General features: G+C 35.9%; 1 protein-coding gene across 3 annotated transcripts; it reads right to left on the bottom strand.

Annotated features, from left to right (window-relative positions):
• Nucleotides 1-13,662: 13,662 nt before the first annotated feature.
• Nucleotides 13,663-20,150, bottom strand: LOC106132491 (3-hydroxyisobutyryl-CoA hydrolase, mitochondrial). Of its 3 annotated transcripts, none has more exons than XM_013331929.2 (5): nt 19,902-20,150; nt 18,838-19,375; nt 17,508-17,782; nt 16,681-16,822; nt 13,663-15,047 (listed from the first exon to the last, which is right to left on the bottom strand). In XM_013331929.2, exons 2-5 carry the CDS (start codon nt 19,373-19,375, stop codon nt 14,896-14,898), a joined length of 1,107 nt encoding a protein of 368 aa, XP_013187383.1. In that variant the 5' UTR covers nt 19,902-20,150; the 3' UTR covers nt 13,663-14,895. The 3 variants fall into 3 exon arrangements, with proteins under 3 accessions (XP_013187383.1, XP_013187384.1, XP_060801835.1); XM_013331930.2 differs by lacking the exon at nt 19,902-20,150 and adding an exon at nt 19,732-19,871; XM_060945852.1 differs by lacking the exon at nt 19,902-20,150 and adding an exon at nt 19,626-19,646.
• Between the last annotated feature and the right edge of the window lie 56 nt (nt 20,151-20,206).

Below are 20,206 nucleotides of genomic sequence, written 5' to 3'. Positions count from 1 at the left end.
TGTGTATTTAATTAAAAAAAAAATAAAAGTTGTTTGTTTATCAAACCAGAATAATTATTTAAACAGAAAATATTTTTGAAATACTTCACGTAGGTTATTTCGTTGTTACCGCAATAAAATATTGTATCGCCTCTGTGGCGCAGCGGTAGTGCGCTTGTCTGTGACACCGGAGGTATTGGGTTCGAATTCCGGCCGAGGCATGACGAGAAATAAACTGTTTCTAATTGCCCTGGGTATTGTATTCTTCTGTCGTCTCTTTCCTTATGTTTATCTTTATAAGTATTTATTATATCTATGTAAGTATCGTTGAATTAGTATTTCATAACACAAATCTCGAACTTACTTCGAGGCTTACTCAATCTGTGTAATTTGTCCCGTATATTTTTATTTTTTTGGCGACAGTCATAAGAAAGAACCAGTCATTTTGAGTGGTCCTATTCAACTCTCCCCTAACAATTAGGGTAGTAAAAATACGCGATAAGTACCATTATTTTAACTAGATAAAAAAAAACACACCCATAAAATCCAATAAAGTCTAACATCGTCTCCACAGTTTTTTCGTCCAACAATTTGCCGAGGACTTACCTCTTCATAAAGGGGGTCGGAATTTTTCTTTATTGTCCGGATTATTTGAGCATCTCTCGAAAGGTTTACGCGATATCAAGATGGCGGATCTTTTACGATGTTATCAAACTGCCGTTCACCTTTATTCCCCTCTATTAAGTTATTGGCGGGGATTTTTTCCCCGGCGAACATTCTACTTAAAAGTTTTCGAACAAATTAAATGGAGTTATTACATTTTTTACATTTTCAGAAAATTGAAATGCTTAATCGCTTAATGCTTGAGTATTATTCTCTCTCTCCTCAATTCTATCATTAAGCAAACCGTCTGCGCGTGGCCTTTCAGTATTTGGATGATTGTTGGCTCTGTCTGCCCCGCGGCGGATATAGACGTGATTATACATATGTTATGGTTTATTATTTTTGAGTATTTAGGGCGCAAGAGTTTTTGTATTTTAGGTGATACTTTAACTTATTATGAGTTAATATGAATAGAGCATCGCGGATAAGGTGACTTACTTGGTGATTTTTTTTCCCACGGAGTTCGTAAAAGGGGATTTAGGGATATGCTTATAAACTTGGGATTCTTTTTTTAAACGATTGGCTAGCAACCTGTCACTATTATGAATTTCAATTCTATCATTAAGCCAAATAGCTGAACGCAACGGATGAAGACGTGGCTGTATGTATGTCTGTATTTCCAAAGCTCTCAAGTAAAACAGAAGCGCACACATTGACAAAGATAAAATGTAATGATAAAAATTGACGTCCCATTGTTATCTGCACGCCATCACCTGAGGCTACACATTCATAGATTCAATCTCAATCCGTAACAAAACATATCTTATCACATGCATTTTATATCATTTTTTCCATAGACTTCAACAATATATTAGTAACAGTCAGATTTTATCTATACATATAATAAAACAGTAAAAATATTTTGTCTGTAGGTATGTCAGTATGGATGTTTGTTACTCTTTCACGCAAAAACTACTGAACCGATTACAATGAAATTCGGTATTAAGGAAGCTTAAGACCCAGAATAGATACGCATAGGCTACTACTTTTATCCCGGAGTTCCCGCGGGATTGATAGGATTTCCATGCGGACGAAGTCGCGGGCGGCCTCTAGTAGTAAATATTGAGAGGAGAAGTGTGCAATCTGGATCAAGTATAGATGAATAATAGTTTAAAAAAAACTAAAAAACTACGCTTTTATTGCTAATCAAACTAAAAAATAGAAAATAAAAATTAATGACAAAGGAATTCAGTAGTAGCAAGTCGAACAATCAGTTATAGTCAGTTGTAGTAGTAATTATCTCGGATTAAAATTATAACAAAATTAAATTTATAAACAAAACAATTTAAATCAGAGTAAAAAGCGTGGGGTGCCTGATGTAGTAAATATTAAAATCATTCTATTAGCATATATTTATGACAAGAGAGTTATGAAAATGAAGTAAAATGCACCCCACTCCAAATAACGACAAGTTATCAGCACAAAACAAAGTGCAAATAGGTAAATACACAGGCACCGGTATAAAAAAACAGAAAGAAAGTTTACAGGTGTTCGAATGGAATTCAATCAAAACTTACTGCAAAACTTATTTGACATAAATAAACTGTCACTCATTTGCCAAACGAGTATTACAGTGTTGCTATTATAAATAGGCAAAAGAAACCTAATGTTAATTCAAGAATTGCATTAATATATTAAATACGTATTAAATATCGCAAAGTTCTGTAGGTAGTAACTTTATTCTTGTATTATTGTAAATTTAGTTGTTCAATTTTCATTTATTACTTTTGTTTTATTACTTATATATTTTTTATTGTTTTAAAATATTCTACTAATTCTACTATTGTTTCTAATGGTAATTCTAAATGGAGCAATGCGATGAAATAAAGAAGCCTCAGGTTAATAGTAACATTATATGGAAATATATTACATCTCTTTTTGACTCATTATACGTCAGAACTTCTTGGTTTCTTGTATGGAGATTACTGGCACTGGTGCTATCTCTGTCTCTCTTACTCTCATACGAAGGATCTAAAAATGAATTTATTAATCCTGGCAGTTTTAATAAGGATAATGAGAAACTCTTATCAAAATATTGCATTGTCATCGGTCCTTGATACGTGTGCAAAGTTCCAAGTTGATCAGACGTTTAGAAATCAGTGAAAATTAAGCTCAAAGATTCCGTTACATACATACATACATACAACCCAAGCTAATAAAAGCGTAGTAAAAAGAAAGAAGATATGTCCAAAATTCGTGTGTTCAGTCTAAGTCTTGGTCAAAAGGTCTACGTACTCAGAACTCACGGGCGCGCCCCCCTGCCGGCAATCAATAGGTAATTTTGTTTTATAGCAAGCAGCTCCGGGGTATTAGGGTATTGCGTTGGAAGCACATCTCAATATTATACTTGTTTCGCAAAGTGTATATTAGATACAGATAAAATCAATATTTTTTTATGTGTAATGTTTGGCGTTGGTGAATATGTAGATAGATAGACTCTTTATTTCACAATTACTTTATTAACAAATATCGCAAAATTACAATAAATTGATTCAGTAGATAACTCGTGCAGGAGCAACAAACAAACATATCGCATTAATAATATAAGTTAGAATGATCGTAGCGTAGGTAAACATTAAATTTTTACAAACTTCAATCCCCTCAGAATTTTAAACTATCATTTTTGTTTCTTTTTTTTTTAAGAAAATGCTTTCATTAAATCGGTCCCAAAAAAAATTCCAGCGACTTAGAAAGCTTTATATTTATATAAAAACATGTGATAGCTATCATTAGATTTTTTTTATTTTCCCCATATAAACCTTAACAGTTTCCTTTGCATATAGTAATTTTTTTTTAAATTTATCGTCTTAATACAATAGGTGCATGCAGGAGTAACAGGAATGTCTTCCGAATCTAAACAATACTGCATTCTTGTTGCACATTGTGAACAGATAAATTATCATTACTGCACTCGCGACGGTCCGTTACATCAATGTTATGTGCATTGGATGAGGTATTAAAATTAATTGTAAATTTTTTTTATTCATTTATATTGTTAAGTCTCCCTTGCGAGGTAGACAAAGCCGGCAGTCTTGAAAAACTAATAGGCCCCTTTGAGCTGTTAGGCTTAAAATTTAAATAGTGATTTTTTTTTCAAACTATATTATGTTTATGTATTTATATGTAGGTATACTTATTAAAAAACACATTTTATATAACAGGTCCACTACAAGAAAATGCATAGAAAGGAATTGGCGTTGTACATAATAGTGTAATATTTATTGTTGGATAGATCCGCAAATATTAAAAACTTTTTGCATTTTATTGCTTTATTACTGCGAGGTACTGCAATCTGTTCTTCTATTATCGCAAACAACCCTAGTTTATGTTTTATGTATTTATAATGTATTTTGTATGTATTAACAGATTGAGTTGGCCTCGAAGTAAGTTCGAGACTTGTGTCACGAGATACTAACTCAACGATACAATATTTTATAATAAATACTCATATAGATAAACATCCAAGACCCAGAACAATCAGAGAAAGTTCGTTTCTCATCATACCCTAGCTACCCTACCCGGGATTCGAACCCTGAACCTCTGGGTTACAGGCAAGCGCAATACGCAGCGCCACAGAGGCCAATTAAACTGATAAAACATGTCCCGAGTGGTCCTGTTCTTAAGTAGCTGAAACTACACGGCAAATTACTAAATTTTAATAAAATTTCTACCAACTTGTCCACTGTTTCTCGCATCTTCACAGAAGTGACGTCACAGGACGGGCACTTACGGTACAAATTGAAAACGCAGTCGGCTGTAGAGACGTTGATTTGTCGGCCGCCGCCGGCTAAATTTATTATTGTTTTAGTCTAAAGTAGTCTAAACTGGCTAGCTATGTTTCAACGCGACTTTTTTAGCCTTTAAAAATGTAAACGCGTACAGTCGGGGGTATATTATTCTGACATGCCTACATACATACATATAATTACGTCTATATCTCTTGCGAGGTAGACAGAGCGAACAGTGTTGAAAAGACTGGCCACGTTCAGCTTTAAGATAAGAATTGGGATTCAAATAGTGACAGGGTGCTAGCCCATCGCCTAAAAGAAAAATCCCAAGTTTATAAGCCTATCGATTATTCGCCTTTTACGACATGGAAACGAAATGGAGTGGTCCTATTCCTTTCTTATTGGTGCCGGGAACCACACGGCACTAACATGCCAGATTGTAGTATTTAGAAGACGTAACGTTCCGTAGAGTGGTTCAACTTTTTACGAGGTAAACTCATTAGAAAAGAACGAGCAATTATTTATTTTTTATTGCGAAACTTTCCATATCTTTTCCATGGATGTCGTAATGGGCGACCAAGGGAAATGCTAATAAACATGGCATTCTTCTTGTTGGCGATGAGCTAGCAACTAGTCACTATTTGAATCTCAATTCCATCATTGAGCCTGATGCTTTTTAAAGATTATTGACTCTACTCCGTAAGGGATAAAGTATATAATGTATATATGTATGAGCATTTTGAAATCTATAAAATAAAAGCGTAGCTTTCAGCAACGCAATTTTGTCGATATCGATAAACTTCGACAGGTCATTCATCAGCCGTCAGTAAGTCATTAGTAAGTTTCAGGTACGTTTTTTATCTGTGCCGGATAGCCGGAATCGGCGGCGGATTAATGTGGCGTCACTAACTCGCCGCCCCTTGCTCGGAATCTTTCTTTCTTAATTTTTACATCGTTGCAAGGTGTTACGGTGTTAGGGAGGGATCACAGTTTGGAGAAGTATCGATATACCGGAAATATGAACTTGGAATTGTCTTTTAGGCGATGGGGTTAAAGTGCGGCCTACGATTATTGAGCATATCGGCTTCATCTACCATTTAACGGATAATGACAAGATCAATGTTTGTTTATGTGTAGATTTATAGCAGGTTTTAATCTTCGGTACTTACCGATTTATTTTTTCGTGATCACGCGTTACTTAACTAAGCAACCAAAGGAAGGGAATTATAGGTAGAGCAGGCTAGTGCCAATCTCTCTGTGTATGTCGTAGAAGGCGACCAAATGACACGAAGTACGTATTACTTCAAGCGCCAAAGACTCTCGAGAAGAGTTACTCGTAGTGTAGGGACTTATCATTTTGCGAGTATGTATTTGATTGTGTATTATAGTAAAAACCGGGCTCTAAAGGTTATTGCTAAGAATGCAATTATGATATTACTTCCGAAGAAATTAAATTAGGTAACTATACACCTATGAATATTATACCACATACCTACACATCCAGATGACAAAGCTGTCCGTATATATCGATATCACCTCGTCCCATCCCTACGCCCGTCTGTTCAGAACCTATTAATAATTCGCGGGTGGAAAGTTTTTAAAAGTGTTTCAGCCACCTCGGGAGGTGTTCCCTCGCTCCAGGAGTGCTCAGTCATTAATTACTTGCTGTTGACCTCGTGTTCATGATATTGTTGAATTTTTTATGAGTTCAGCCGTGATTTTACGATTAAAACATGAATGTTGATGAGGCGACGCTGGGGGATTAGGGAATTGTTGTGGAAATGTTGCTGTTGCTTGTAAAGTGTCTAAACAGAGGAATTAAGAAGAGAATAGACGGACAGACATCTTCCGATAGATTTAAATATGTATGCCAAAATGTGGTTGTTATTTATATGTCGCTAGATGCGTGCGTTTGCGTGCATACAAATTGAAATATTATACATAGAGTAGTTTTATTCATCAATTTATTCAATTAATCTCGTCTATATCCCTTGCGGGGTTTGACGAAGTCAGCAGTCTTGAAAGACTGATAGGCCACGTTAAGCTGTTATACTTAATGATAGAATTGAAATTTCAATAGTGACAGGCCCATCGCCTAAAAGAGAAATATCAAATTCATAAGCCTATCCATTAATCTCCTTTTACGACATCCGTGAGTAATTGATGGAGTGGTCCTTTATATTGATGCAGGGAACCACACGGCACAGTTTATAAAGTTATTACAATGCTAGTTTATATGCAAAAATAACTTTTTCTCAAAATTTGCTAATATCTGTTAAAAATTATAAAAAATCCTTCTATAATGGACGTCATATTATATCATATTATAATAGTTGCGCTTACTCAAAAAGTTATGGTGAGATTTAATTCCTATTTGAAAATTTGGAAAAGGGGTTTTCTTTAGAAAGGTTTATGTCTATAAATGCTACCCGAGCGCTAGCTAAACTATATGTCACGTTTGCATTTTATACTATAAAGAACAGATATACTTACTTAGTGGAACATCTGCCATCGCTACCTTCCCGGGTGGTGTACGCCCCGGGCGACTGAAAACTTCAAGTTTTATCTCATCCGTCAGCCGAGACGTAGACATTTTTCTGAGGTGAGCTAAATGGAGTAGGTACAGTACTTTTTAAAATGCTTTTAAGAATAATTGACTATAGTTGCTAGTGCCTTTAGTATTTTAAAATTTTAGAAAAGGAATACTCGTAATATGGAGTAAAAATAAACAAAAAAAAAACACAAATGAGAAAAAGATGTAGTGGTCCTATTCAAAAGAGCCGGGAATCATACGGCACTTGCAAGCCAATTATCGATATTGTAATGCGCACAACACTACGAAAAGCCGCCATTTTTTGGTCCCAAGTCAATTTTGACTGGCACCAATTTTGCGCAGTTATGCCATCTCTATTCTTAATTATTTATAATTAAGTCGATACGCTAAGGTTTAATTTTACTTTGAAAAGCGACAGGCGAAGAGTTATGTAATTTAAATACTTCTATTAAACTTTAAAACAACAATCACCAACCTATTTATATAAAAAGTCTTGATGAAACAAACCCCACGTCGAAATAGAAATTCTTATAAAAGTTCATAATACCGAAACCCATTTCGCTTACAAGCACTTAACAATAATCCTCTGAATACGACTGTATCTTCGAAACTCCCATAAAAACAGCCGACAAAAGGTGGAAATTTTTATCCGAAAGCACCTGCTCCCTGAAACTTCCCGAAACTTCGCGAAAGTTTCCCAAAACTTGACGAAAGCACGCTGCGGATGTTGTTATCGGCCGGAAGCGCTTTAGGCAACTTCCTGTTTTGACGGACGTGAAAAAAAGACTGATGCTCTCTTTAAAGTTGTTTAATGACGTTTTAAGTGTGTAATTAGGTGTTTCAAGGTAATTTTGTAGATTAAACTTTTCTCGTTTGCAATAATCTGTTTTGTTTTTTTCTTTCTTGTGACTCGTAACTTTGATTTTATCTGTGCCTTACAGAAGAAGGAAGATAGTGCCCTATACTATGTGATAGTTCTTATAATAGTTGATTAAATTCAAAAGTCTATATACTTACACGGAAAGAATCTTTGCTTAAGTCAACGATAGGTTATTTCCGTAAAACGCAAAAGTTCTTTTTTGAACTAATGAAAGCTATACTACCTATGTGTCATTGCATAATAAATTCCCTTTACAATCGACTTCAATAAATTTGATTACATCCATTCATACTGTCCTCAGTAATTGGCCTGAAATCATATAATCCGCCATCCATCAGCTAAACCGAGTCGGACAGTTAATCTCATAACTCCGAATTAAACAGTGCTTAAATAACACCCAGGTATAATAATAAATCTTTGGAATCGCCCCCAGCTAACCCACTCTATATTTCAACCGTACAACTACGCCAATAGAATATAAACTCTATTGTTTCACCGATTAAGTTGCATTTGTTGGTATGCGTTTGCTTAATGGAGTTCAAAATGGCCGATAGATTTAGCCAGGTACCGAGGTGCGTCAGATATTAATCCGTCAGAATCTGATTAGATTCAGTGGCACGGAGTAATATATTCGCTAGGTGATTGATAGGGATGGGATGGTAGATTGTAAGTTATATCGATAAATGTTTTAAGTGGATTTATTGCACCTTTTATGAGAATAAATTCCTTAAACCTTACCTAAACATGTGGATATGGTATACGGCTTCTAAGGCAACGCGTCCCAATTTAAGTTATAAAACAAATATTCTTTTCAATATAATATCAAATAAATTATATACAGTAATTAAATTATTTTTATAAAGAAAAACATACCAACTAATGATATGGTTACGAAACGAAGGAGATATGATAATTTCTATGTGGCTTCATATGTGGTTCCCGGCACTATTAAAAAAAATAATAGGACCACTCCGTCTCATTCTCATGGATGTCTTAAAAGGCGACTAACGCATAGGCTTATAAACTTGAGATTCTTCTTTTAGGCGATGGGCTAGCAACCTGTCACTATTCGAATCTCAATTCTATCATAAAGCCAAAACAGCTGAGCGTGGCCTATCAGTTTTTACAAAATTATTGGCTCTGACTACTCCGCAAGGGATATAGACATGATTATATGTATGTAGACAGTTTGCTAGCCCTCCGTCTTAAAGAAGAATTTTACGTAAAAAGTAAGTGTAAAATTTTAATCTGAACGGAAAGAGAAGGGTAACTATATACTACCATTATGGACTTGTTTCATAAAGGAATTTACGTAATAAAACCACATTAAGATTCGGTTGCATGATGACGCCATCACAAGCTGTTTTATTCTATCTCCCTTGACAATGACATTGACAATCATAGATAATTAATCATATGACACAGGACTAGTAGCATTACTATAGACTGGATTAATTAAATATTATCGACAACTGGACATCCCTAGCGCAGGTCTCGACAGACGTCCGTGCCTCGGCATCCGGCGGGCGTCTTAACGTGGGCACGTGGGCACCTTGTCGATAACTTAAACAATATGCTCGCCCGGCTCTTGGGTTTATCGTTAATCTTCGATATCGATATTATGATGTATAAATATTGTTATATAATTTACATAGTATAGATTTAACGCAATCCATTTTTTTACCTTGCATAAAGTGAGACAAAAAATGATTGAAAATGCTAAAGGCTTGGAAATCTTACACAGCTAGAAGTTAACATACGCTTTATAATTTTAAATGTATTTAATTACTGAAATATTTACATACATTTAGTCACTTCTATAGCCCTTGCGGGATAGACAAAGCTAACAATCTTGAAAAGACTAAAAGGCCACGTTCAGCTGTATGGCCAAATGATGGAATTAAATTGAAATAGTAACGGGTTGCTAGCCAATCGTCATAATGATGAATCCCAAGTTTATTAGTCTTTCCCTTAATCACCTTTTACGACATCAATGGGATATTGGATCTTGTAGGCGATAGAACAGCCTAATAAAACCATAAATCACCTACAACGGGTATCGCAGTTTATAAACCTATCCCTCAGTCGCCTTTTACGACATGGGAAAGTTATGGAGTGGTTCTATTCTAAAGTGTTAGAAACCACACGGCACTAAAATATTTTACATAATATTATTAATACTAAAATATTTTACATATAATATTATTAATACTAAAATATTTTACATAATAATAGTTATTTAAACAAAATTATAATTTAAACACAGCAAGCCAACTGCCATAAAATTCAAAGTAAATCAGCGTTGAAGTTCGGCAGCTTGTCGCGTAATTACAAACTGGCAATCCGCTTAGAGCGCTGAAATTAGTTGCGAATTAAAATACGCCCGGTACCTGTCTGAGCCGATTAGCGCCATTTTCTGAAGGACAGTTCGACAGGCCCGCCCGAAATCCGTTATGATTTTTAGAGTGAAGACTTAGAAATTGAATAAAGTAGACGGCGCTTTTAAAATCTACCTACCTACTAGCGTTGTTCCGGGGCTGTGACTCTTATTTACTTTTTATATTTGAGTGCCGTGTGGTTCCCGGCACCAATACAAAAAGGACCACTTCATCTCTTTCCCATGGATATCGTAAAATGCGACTAAGGTATAGGCTTATAAAATTGCGATCCTATTTCTTTTAGGAGATGGGCAAACAACCTGTCACTATTTGGATCTCAATTCCATCGTTAAGCCGGGCAGCTGAACGTGGCCATTCAGTGTTTGCAAGCCTGTTGGCTCTGTCTACCCCGCAAGGGATATAGACGTGACCATATGTATGTATGTATGTATGTATATTTGACAAGCGAGCCGGCCCGGCTTCGCACGAGTAGCATTTATAAATATAATTAATGTAGGTAGTACAGTAATGATTAGCTATGTGTTTCATATAGGAATTTATGATTATATTAGGATATTTATAAATAAAACACATTCGAGCTTCGGTCCCATGATGACGCCATCACAAACTGATTTATTTTATTGTATGTCCGTTACAAACTGTTTGTCTATCTCTCTTGACAATGACATTGACACTCATATGACACACTATGAGAATATAGCTCATATATAAACTAGAATGTGAGCTACACGAAAATAAATTTAATTAACCCTTAGTTTACAAGTTAAGAAAATAATCCAAAACATTGTTCACAAGACAACAAACAAAATTACACTGAATTTTAACCAGTGTAGCGTAACCGTCCGAAGTGGTCTCGCGAGAGCAGTAGGCAGGTGTCGGGTCAGGTGTCGTAAACAGAACAATCAGTTTTTATCGTCAACGCTCCCGCCAGGGGACTGACAGTAGAGTTAAGAGGTGTGGATTTAGTTTACAACTTTGCCCCGGAGGTGATTATACAATTTTGTTTCGGATATAAACGTTTATTTTGATAGAACATCTTGTACAAAATGATACGTTGTATGAATATTTATCCTTGCATACTCATTCTTTCAAGACTCTGTCTACCCTGCAAGGGATACAGACGTGACTATATGTATATACTCGTAAGTCCCCTGTACGCTCAAGTTTTTGTACAATGTACAGGAACCTACTCACGATATGATTAAAAAAAAGATATGTTACCTAAGATGTGTGTGAGAATTGTATGACTCCCTTAAATACATTTACTTAGATACCTTATCATACACGTTAACATTTTACAGAAAAAAAAAGTGAATTTTTGTTTGTAACAAATATACTCAAGAACTACCGGACCGATTTTAATAAATACCTATGGATTAACATAGGTTACGTTGGAAATTTCCACGAAACTCCGCGCAATAACGTTAAATAAACTCCCAGAACACGTAATACTTAGTTCCCACTTTTTGTATAATTCTCGTCCATCAGCTGATGATGAAAAGTACCCGAAACCGCCGAGCTTGCATGAAGAGAGTTATGAATGTGGATGAAGCGAAGGAAGTATGCAGAGATCGTGGTAAGTGGAAAGAGGTAGTCTCTACCTACCCCTCCGAGAAAGAGGCGTGATTTTATGTATGTATGTATCAGCTGATGACGCAAGTCACCTGCCCCAGTGACCCTGGCTGCACTAGACCACGCTAAAAGGTGTGGAGAGCCGATACGTGCTTAATGGTGTATCGCTTTCAGCTCGATATGGCCCTTAGCGGTAGTGGGTGGCACACTATCGATAACGTTTTATCGATGAAATCTTGTATACCGGATAACATAACGGCCAGCTAAACAATCGGTATTTTTTTTCTCTTGACTATACAGTCAACACAGTGTAACGTAAAATTGTGTAGATAACAGAAACAAGGGATCTAAAGTTAAGTTTACGAATGACATTAAATTTTCAGCAAAACAAAAATATTCTAAGCCAAGCCGTACGTACACTTAAAAGCGATCAGTCTAAGTATATCACATTCTGTCGAAAAAAGGTATCTTTCAGAAGTCTTAATTCGTCGATCGAAATACCCTCTTTGTGTCCATTGACGCTTCGATCCACTTTCCGAAGTTTCTCTCAATAAAATAATTATTATATTATTTTTTCATCGATACTCGATATAAAGGTAAGTGCATCACTACCGACAAGAAGGTTATAGAGGCGAGTAGTCAGCGCTTTGTAAACGGGTTAAGTGCTACAGGTGCTTGGGTATCGAAAGCTAAACGACGTAAAGAGCTTTCAAAGCTTTAGGTATTTTTATTAACACCAGCTGTTCTGGGGCTATATGCAATGCAAGAAAGTCACAAGCATTTACATACATACATATAATCACGTCTATATCCCTTGCTGGGTAGGCAGAGCTAACAGTTTTGTAGACTGATAGGCCACGTTCAGCTATTTGGCTTTAAGATAGAATTGAGATTCTAATAGTGACGGGTTGCTAACCCATCGCCTAAAGGAAGAATTTCAAGTTTATAAGCCTACACCATAGTCGCCTTTTACGACATGGGAGAGTGATGGAGTGGTCCTATTCTTTTTTTCTATTTGGTGCCGGGAACCACACGGCACAAGCATTTACTTATTTCTAATTAGCATCGAGATCAATTGTCAATTTGTTGTGACGTCATACCGTCATGATCTTCCCTCTTCGCCGCCCGGCACACTTATATAAGTGCGCGCGCGCCCTGGATCTTTACCTTAGGTCTACTTCAGAGCTTAAGTTAAGTAGCTCGCTATCCTCTGGCGGTTACTTGCTAAATATCATGTCTATAACTAAACCCACGACCTTTTTGAAATTGTAAAACTAGTCTTTATAAAGGTTGTAGTTATTCTGTGGATTTATAAATTGTGTCTCATCACTCTTGCTTGCGACGTATTCACCGGTAGTATTTGAGAGCACGGATGTGTCTCCGCCAATACGAGACAAGCGATGCGCAAGGGCACTACCTTGTCTCGAAAGGTTTCATCGTTTTAACATATACTTTCCCATTTATAGAGCCTGTGAGATGTTTTAACCTCTATAAATATCTTTGTTGGTCCCTAGTTCGAATCTCGGTCAGTGCATGATGAAAAACGAACTTTCTCTGATTGGCCTGGGTCTTGGATGTTTATCTATATAAGTATTAATTATAAAATATAGTATCGTTGAGTTAGTATCTCGTAACACAAGTTTCGAACTTACTTCGAACTAAACTCAATCTGTGTAATTTGTCCCGTAATTATATATTTATTTATTTTTATTTGTAGGTTTAAAATATGGTATCTTTGTAACACAAGTCCTGATTTACTTTTTGGGTTAGCTCAATCGATGAAATAATTTTAGTTACATGCAAAACTTTGTATGTTTGCATGTTCATCCGAGTTCGACATTATAACTTTACATTTTTATATAAGAGGCTTTTAAATAAAATGCATAATTAAATTGGACTAATATATATTTTAACACAGCATTCAACAACAACATTACATCTTTTATATCTTCATACATACTTACAAAATTCATACAAAAGATATACACCTATTATAAAAATTTGGTTTTAACCACATTAAGTATAAATTCTATAAAAATTCACATTATTTGCAGTCAGACTGCTGAAAGGCCACAAAATTAAATATATAAGTTTAATATAAGAATAAAAATAAAACTTATATAAAAAAGATACTTCCTTAAATCTATTTCCTAATACCTAATATGGAAGAAACGCAGACTTATGTAAATTCAATTTCACAATTCGGTTTATTTAAAAAAAAAATGCAATAGAACACAACTTTAACACCATGCGTGTGTTATAATAATTACGACTGGAGTATAAAATTAAATCAAATTAAAATCGCAATGAGAACCTCCTTTTTGAAGTTCAAAAATCTAGTAGGTGAGATTTCTTTGATAAAGAAATCTATGGAAATTATCATCATGATTATAAAAGGCACTTTAAGTATATAAACATTTAGGCATATTTTTAGCTACCTACGTCAAGTCTATATCTCTTGCTGTGTAGACAGAGCCAATAGCCTTGAAAAGACTGATAGGCCAAGTTCAGCTGTTTGGCATAATGATAGAATTGAGATTCAACTAGTAACAGGTAGCTAGCGCATCGCCTAAAAAAAAGAATCCCAAGTTTTTGAGCCTATCCCTTAGTCGCCTTTAACGACATCCACGGGAAGGAAATGAAGTGGTCCTATACTTTTTTGCATTGGTGCCGGGAACCACACAGCAAACCGTAAAATTCAATTGAATTAAAAACCCATGGTACCTAAATGTGGAAAGTAAAATATCACATCCACGCCGTTAATTCATTAAATAATTGAACAAATTAATTTACCAAGTACATTCAATATACCTACATAACTAAAACAAATTAGATAGATAGAATTTATTTTTGAACTTCATTCATTCGTTCAATCATTGAGTGAAGGAATGAACGAATCAACTCTTTACATTCCTACTAGTCGTCAGATAGTTGCTGACAAATCTTATGATGACACTATTTTCAGACTATATTGTTGCAATTAAAAAAAAAACAGCCCCGAGAACAATAATATTTTTGTACCTTTTCCCGAGCGATTAAAAACACATATATCCTCTCTTAACACGGAGTAGACAGAGCCATTATTCATAAGACTCAAAGCGCTTGCGAACCGCGAAATGCTTATAGCTTAGACTCCTCATCAAAGAACTTCAATTCCTTAGCGTCAGGCAGTTTCTTGAAGAACTTCTCCACATAGTCATCGTCCACTTCGGAGACAGTTTTGTGGGTCCATTTTGGGCTGTTATCCTTGTCAATTAAAAGGGCTCGTACACCTGTAAAGTATTATACAAAAATTAATTCATACATATATAAAATCACGCCTCTTCCCCGGAGGGGGAGGGAGAGACTACATCTTTCCACTTGCCACGATCTGCATACTTCTTTCAGTTCATCCACATTCGTAACTCTCTTCATGCAAGCTCGGCGGTTTCGGGTACTCTTGACCTGACCGTTTGCCAGGACGTCCTTAATTTGATCAAGATACGTTCGTCTAGGTCTTCCCACTCCGACCTTTCCCTCCACACCCTCCATGTATATCTGCTTAGTCAACCATAATAAGTCATACATACATAGGTACATATGTATGTATGTATAAAGCGTATTTTAACTTCTAGCTATATACGATTTTCAAGCTGCCTGACGGCATCTAGGCTGTACGACTATCATTTAGTAATTTTTTGTCTTATTTTAGGGAGCGTTCAAGTATTACGTAACGCAATTTTTGAAGATTTTTAACCCCTCCTCCCCCCCTTGTAACGCACCGTAACGTTTTTCTGTATCCCTCCCCCCCCCCCTCTCTAAACGTTACGTAACACTCAAGTGACCATTTTTACCCTAAAGTTGCAAAAAGTTATAGTTTTTATCCTTGGTATACTTTTAATTGCCTTTGCGGTAATAATACTAAATAAAACAAGAGATTTTTAATCCGCACCACCTGCGTATTATATCCTAGTATTTAGTTTGTTTGCAAATCGAAAAAAGTTAAAATTCATTAAATTGTATATAAAAAATGATCATTTCAATGGGCTTAACAACATTCTGAAGTCAATGTAGGTATATCGTCCCGAACACGGTGTAATAATACTTATGTCATTATTACATTTTAGCAGTAAACTTACCTGTGTAAAATAACTAAGCATTTTTGCTTTCTCCTTCGTGGCCTTCACCTTCAACTCTCGTATAACATCATTTATATGTTCTATAAACTTTTCTTTATTTTTTAGTTTTTCTTTAGCCGTTTTCCAAATTGCGTTGGCATTTTTTTGACACAGTTGCGCTGGCAAGGCAGCATTAGAGCCTTTATAGGCCAAGAACAACTGATGATACAACTCTCCCTCTTTTGACGACATTACAGTATGAACACTATGAACTCACTTTAATAACAGCGTCTACAGCAATGTGCTTCTGCATAAACACTAACAAATACTGACAATGACAACGAAAACAACATTAAATGCCGTACAATACAATCTAGGGATTCCCCGTGAAATATAAACGAAAAGGTTTGCCAACTTGCGAGAACAAAGTAAAATTGACGACCAGAATATACAATCGAGGGATTCCCCGTAAAACGTAAATGGGTTGCCAACTTGGGAGTTTTAATTCCCTAATTTTTTATTTAAGAAAAACAATGTTACGTAACGTGTTGTAAGAAAGACCCCTCCCGCCCTTGTAACGCATCGTAACGTTTCACGAGACCCCCCCTCCCCCCAAATTGCGTTACGTAATACTTGAACGCTCCCTTATGTAAGGTACCAACCTATAGTAGGTTGGTACTTATACCTTACCTTGGTGGATGAAGCGAAGGAAGTATGCAGAGATCGTGGCAAGTGGAAAGAGGTAGTCTCTGCATACCCCTCCGGGAAAGAGGCGTGATTTTATGTATGTATAAAAGACAATATCTACCTTCAGGGAAGTCGTTGTGCAGCGTCGCCCAGCAGGAGATGCGGAACTCCATCTTGAGGCACTGCCCCAGCTCCAGCTGAGCGCCGCGCTGCATGGCCCGTAACGTGATTTTCAGCGATCCGGGGCACATTTGATTTAGAGTCTTAAAAGAGAAAATACACAGTCACTGTCAAAATATACCAAGACTGTCGGCGCTGTCTACCCCGCAAGGGACTTAGACGCGACCATATGTATGTATGTATGTGTCTAAAAAGTTAAAATACATGGCCACTATCAAGACATACCAAGACTGTCGGCCCTGTCTAGCCCGCAAGGGATTTAGACGTAATCATATGTATGTATGTATTACTTAAGGAACGTACAAAGGTTTTCCCGAAATTCTAACGAACACAATGAGAGTTGAGAGTAAAGGTGTGTGAAGTCACTGCAAAGTGCTAAGACCTAATCGGCCAGACATCAAACTTTCATGAATGACAGGATAAACCACCCATAGAAAAATTAAGGTGCAGTGTGGTTCCCGGCACCATTACAAAAAAGAATAGGACCACTCCATCACTTTCCCATGGATGTCGTGAAAAGCGACTAAGGGATAGGCTTATAAACTTGGGATTCCTCTTTAAGGCGATGGGCTGGCAACCTGTCACTATTTGAATCTCAATTCTATCATTAAGCCAAATAGCTGAACGTGGCCATTCAGTCTTTTCAAGACTGTTGACTCTGTCTACCCCGCAAGGGACATAGACGTGACCATATGTATGTATGTATGTAGAAAAATTAATGATAAAGAAAGAGATGGAAATATAAGAGAGAAAAAGAGTTAAACATACCTGTATAGTCTTAACCGACCACTCATTATTAACCTTTTCCAGTCTCTCAATAATCTCCTCCACCGTAGACGCGGCGAAGCAATAATTAATGTGCTTGATGTTTGGTGCCAGCGAGAACTCTACCGGTGGTTCACTGAACTTGGTTAGAAGCGAGTTGATCTCCACATCGTTGGAGCACCGAGACAGCAGGGTCTCGAGTTCGTAAAGGCGGCGACTGGGTACGAAGTGAGTGGCTATGCCGGCTTTCACAACGTCTTGGCCTTTTAATCTGTCACCTGAAAATAAAAAAAAATATTTTATACTATAGCATATTATATAATCACGTCTATATCCCCTGCGGGGTAGACAGAGCTTACAGACTTGGAAAGACTGAAAGGCCACGTTCAGCTATTAGGCTTGATGTTGGAATTGAGATTCAAATAGTGACAGGTTGCTACACCATCGCCTCAAAGAATCCCAAGTTTATATTATGTAATATGATTGATTTCTACTTGTCATTTGTAAATTGAAATATTATTTAATATACTATCTCTTACAGAAAAATAATGTAGCCTATGTATACTCCTGACGTTTTTCTGTCTCTGTGCTAAACATCATCAAAATCGCTTCAGTAGCTTTTTCTGTGAAAACATTTAAAGCAAATTTTTTCTCTTTTGATACATACGTAAAAATACATACATATAGTCACGTCTATATCCCTTGCGGGGTAGACAGACCCAACAGTCTTTTAAATTAGTAGGTATCTAACTACTCCAAGGTAGGTATAGACGTTTTCACCCAAAAATATATGTATCTAATTGTTTTGTTTACAGTCAAAGAACAAAGATCAATATTGGTATATTGATCTTTGTTCTTTGTTTTATGATTATTCCGAATTATCACTGTTATCATTTATGAAATATTTTCCTGATAATGATAACTCGTTGTATCTAATTAACTATTATTTTCGCATGGATAAATGACGTCTTTGTTTTAATTAAAATTACTTTATGTGCCATGTGATTCCCGGCACCAATAAAATATAGAATAGGACCACATCTTATTCCCATAGATGTTGTTAAAGGCGCCTAAGGGGTAGGTTAGCAACCTGCCACTATTTGAATCTCAACTCTATCATTAAGCCAAACAGTTGAATGTGGTCTATCAGTCTTTTCAAGACTGTTGGCTCTGTCTATCCAAGGGATACAGACGTAATTATATGTAAAATTACTTTTGTTAATAGTAATTTTCCCCTTCATACCTTTGCTTGCTAATTATTACCTATCTATATCACGGATATTGTATAAGCTATTATTGTATTTATTAATATAAAATAAACTAGTTTTCTTACCAGTTAAACCTAAATACAACCCAAGGTTGACCGGCAGCCTTGGTAAGAAGTATGACCCACCGACATCAGGAAACAATCCTATTTTAGTTTCTGGCATCGCAATAGTTGTCCTTTCCGTTGCTATCCTGTACCTTCCGTGGACAGAAACACCCATACCACCGCCCATTGTGATGCCATCTATAAGAGCTATATACGGAATCTTATATTTCCCAATCAAATAATTGACATTGTACTCTGTAAAAAAGAATCTTGGTCCCATAACTTTGTCTATGGCAACTTTGACATCTCCACCGGCACAGAATGCCTTGTCCCCTGCTCCTTTTACGATAACCATGGTCTTGCTATTCTCCCATTCTCGGAGCTGGGCTAACATCTTGGTGACCATGGACTCGTTCAATGAATTAAGGGCTTTGGGGCGATTCAGTGTCATTACCCCAGCATTGTTCAGAGTGTCACATAGCACATCCGGCTCTTGAGAAGACATTGTGCGTTTGAACACAAATGAAATGGTTCGACTAGTTTTCATTAGTTTAAACATCTGTAAAGTTAAAAAAAAAAATCAAATTCTATTTCACTTAACCATAGACATAGAAAAAAAATATTATGTAAATAATAATGTGATCTTATTATGAGCAGATTTAGTAAAAGGCATACTAATGATAAACAAAGTATTTTATTACTCTTCTTAAATAATATAGAGCTTGTATATTTTAGTCTTTCAGTTTTTAAAGACTTCACCTCCTCTAAGATTAATACACAGGCATTATGTTACAATCTAGACATCTCACCTATTAAATATATTTCCAATAACAATGATTTTTATTTTAAAAAACACTGACTGACTTGAAATTAACTACAGTATGTGTATTATTGGTGAATTAAAATACCACTTACAATGAATAATTTATGACATTAACATAGAATTTTGACTATATAAATAGGTACCAATATTGTGTACATTTGTTAACCTATTCGGCTTCCTACACAAACATGACCCAAAGGTATTTCAATTTCTAATTGATCGAACTGATAACAGCTATGAATAAAATTACATAATAAGTTACCTTGAACGTCTGAACTCGACAAACAACTCCTTATCAGCACTATTTATATTCAAATTATGGCAAAAACAACAAAAAACAACCTATGAGCTTAACAACGTAGAAAACCTAAACAAACTCAATCTTACATACTACAATGAGGAAATTATATATAACTTATAAGAAATTAATATATTTAATCCCGATAAACACCCATTTATTTAGTTTCCTCTTCTTTACATTAAATAAATTACACCGGGGACAGTAGGTACTCTATTTGCAGACCATGTCGATTTCATTGATTCAATCAATGTGACATTGACAATAAC

The sequence above is a fragment of the Amyelois transitella genome, chromosome 9, assembly GCF_032362555.1.
Source record: "Amyelois transitella isolate CPQ chromosome 9, ilAmyTran1.1, whole genome shotgun sequence".
Lineage (NCBI taxonomy): Eukaryota > Metazoa > Arthropoda > Insecta > Lepidoptera > Pyralidae > Amyelois > Amyelois transitella.
Note: the sequence above shows the minus strand (reverse complement) of the source record. Positions and strands in the feature narration are given on the sequence as shown.

Bases quoted from the DNA above. Each gene is read 5' to 3' on its own strand.
- LOC106132491 (XM_013331929.2), bottom strand. From the start codon at position 19,375: ATGTTTAAACTAATGAAAACTAGTCGAACCATTTCATTTGTGTTCAAA. The intron at 17,783-18,837 runs GTAAGAAAACTA...TTTTATTTTCAG, and splicing joins GTTGTATTTAGGTTTAACTG to GTGACAGATTAAAAGGCCAA. The intron at 15,048-16,680 runs GTAGATATTGTC...AATACTTTACAG, and splicing joins GCACAACGACTTCCCTGAAG to GTGTACGAGCCCTTTTAATT.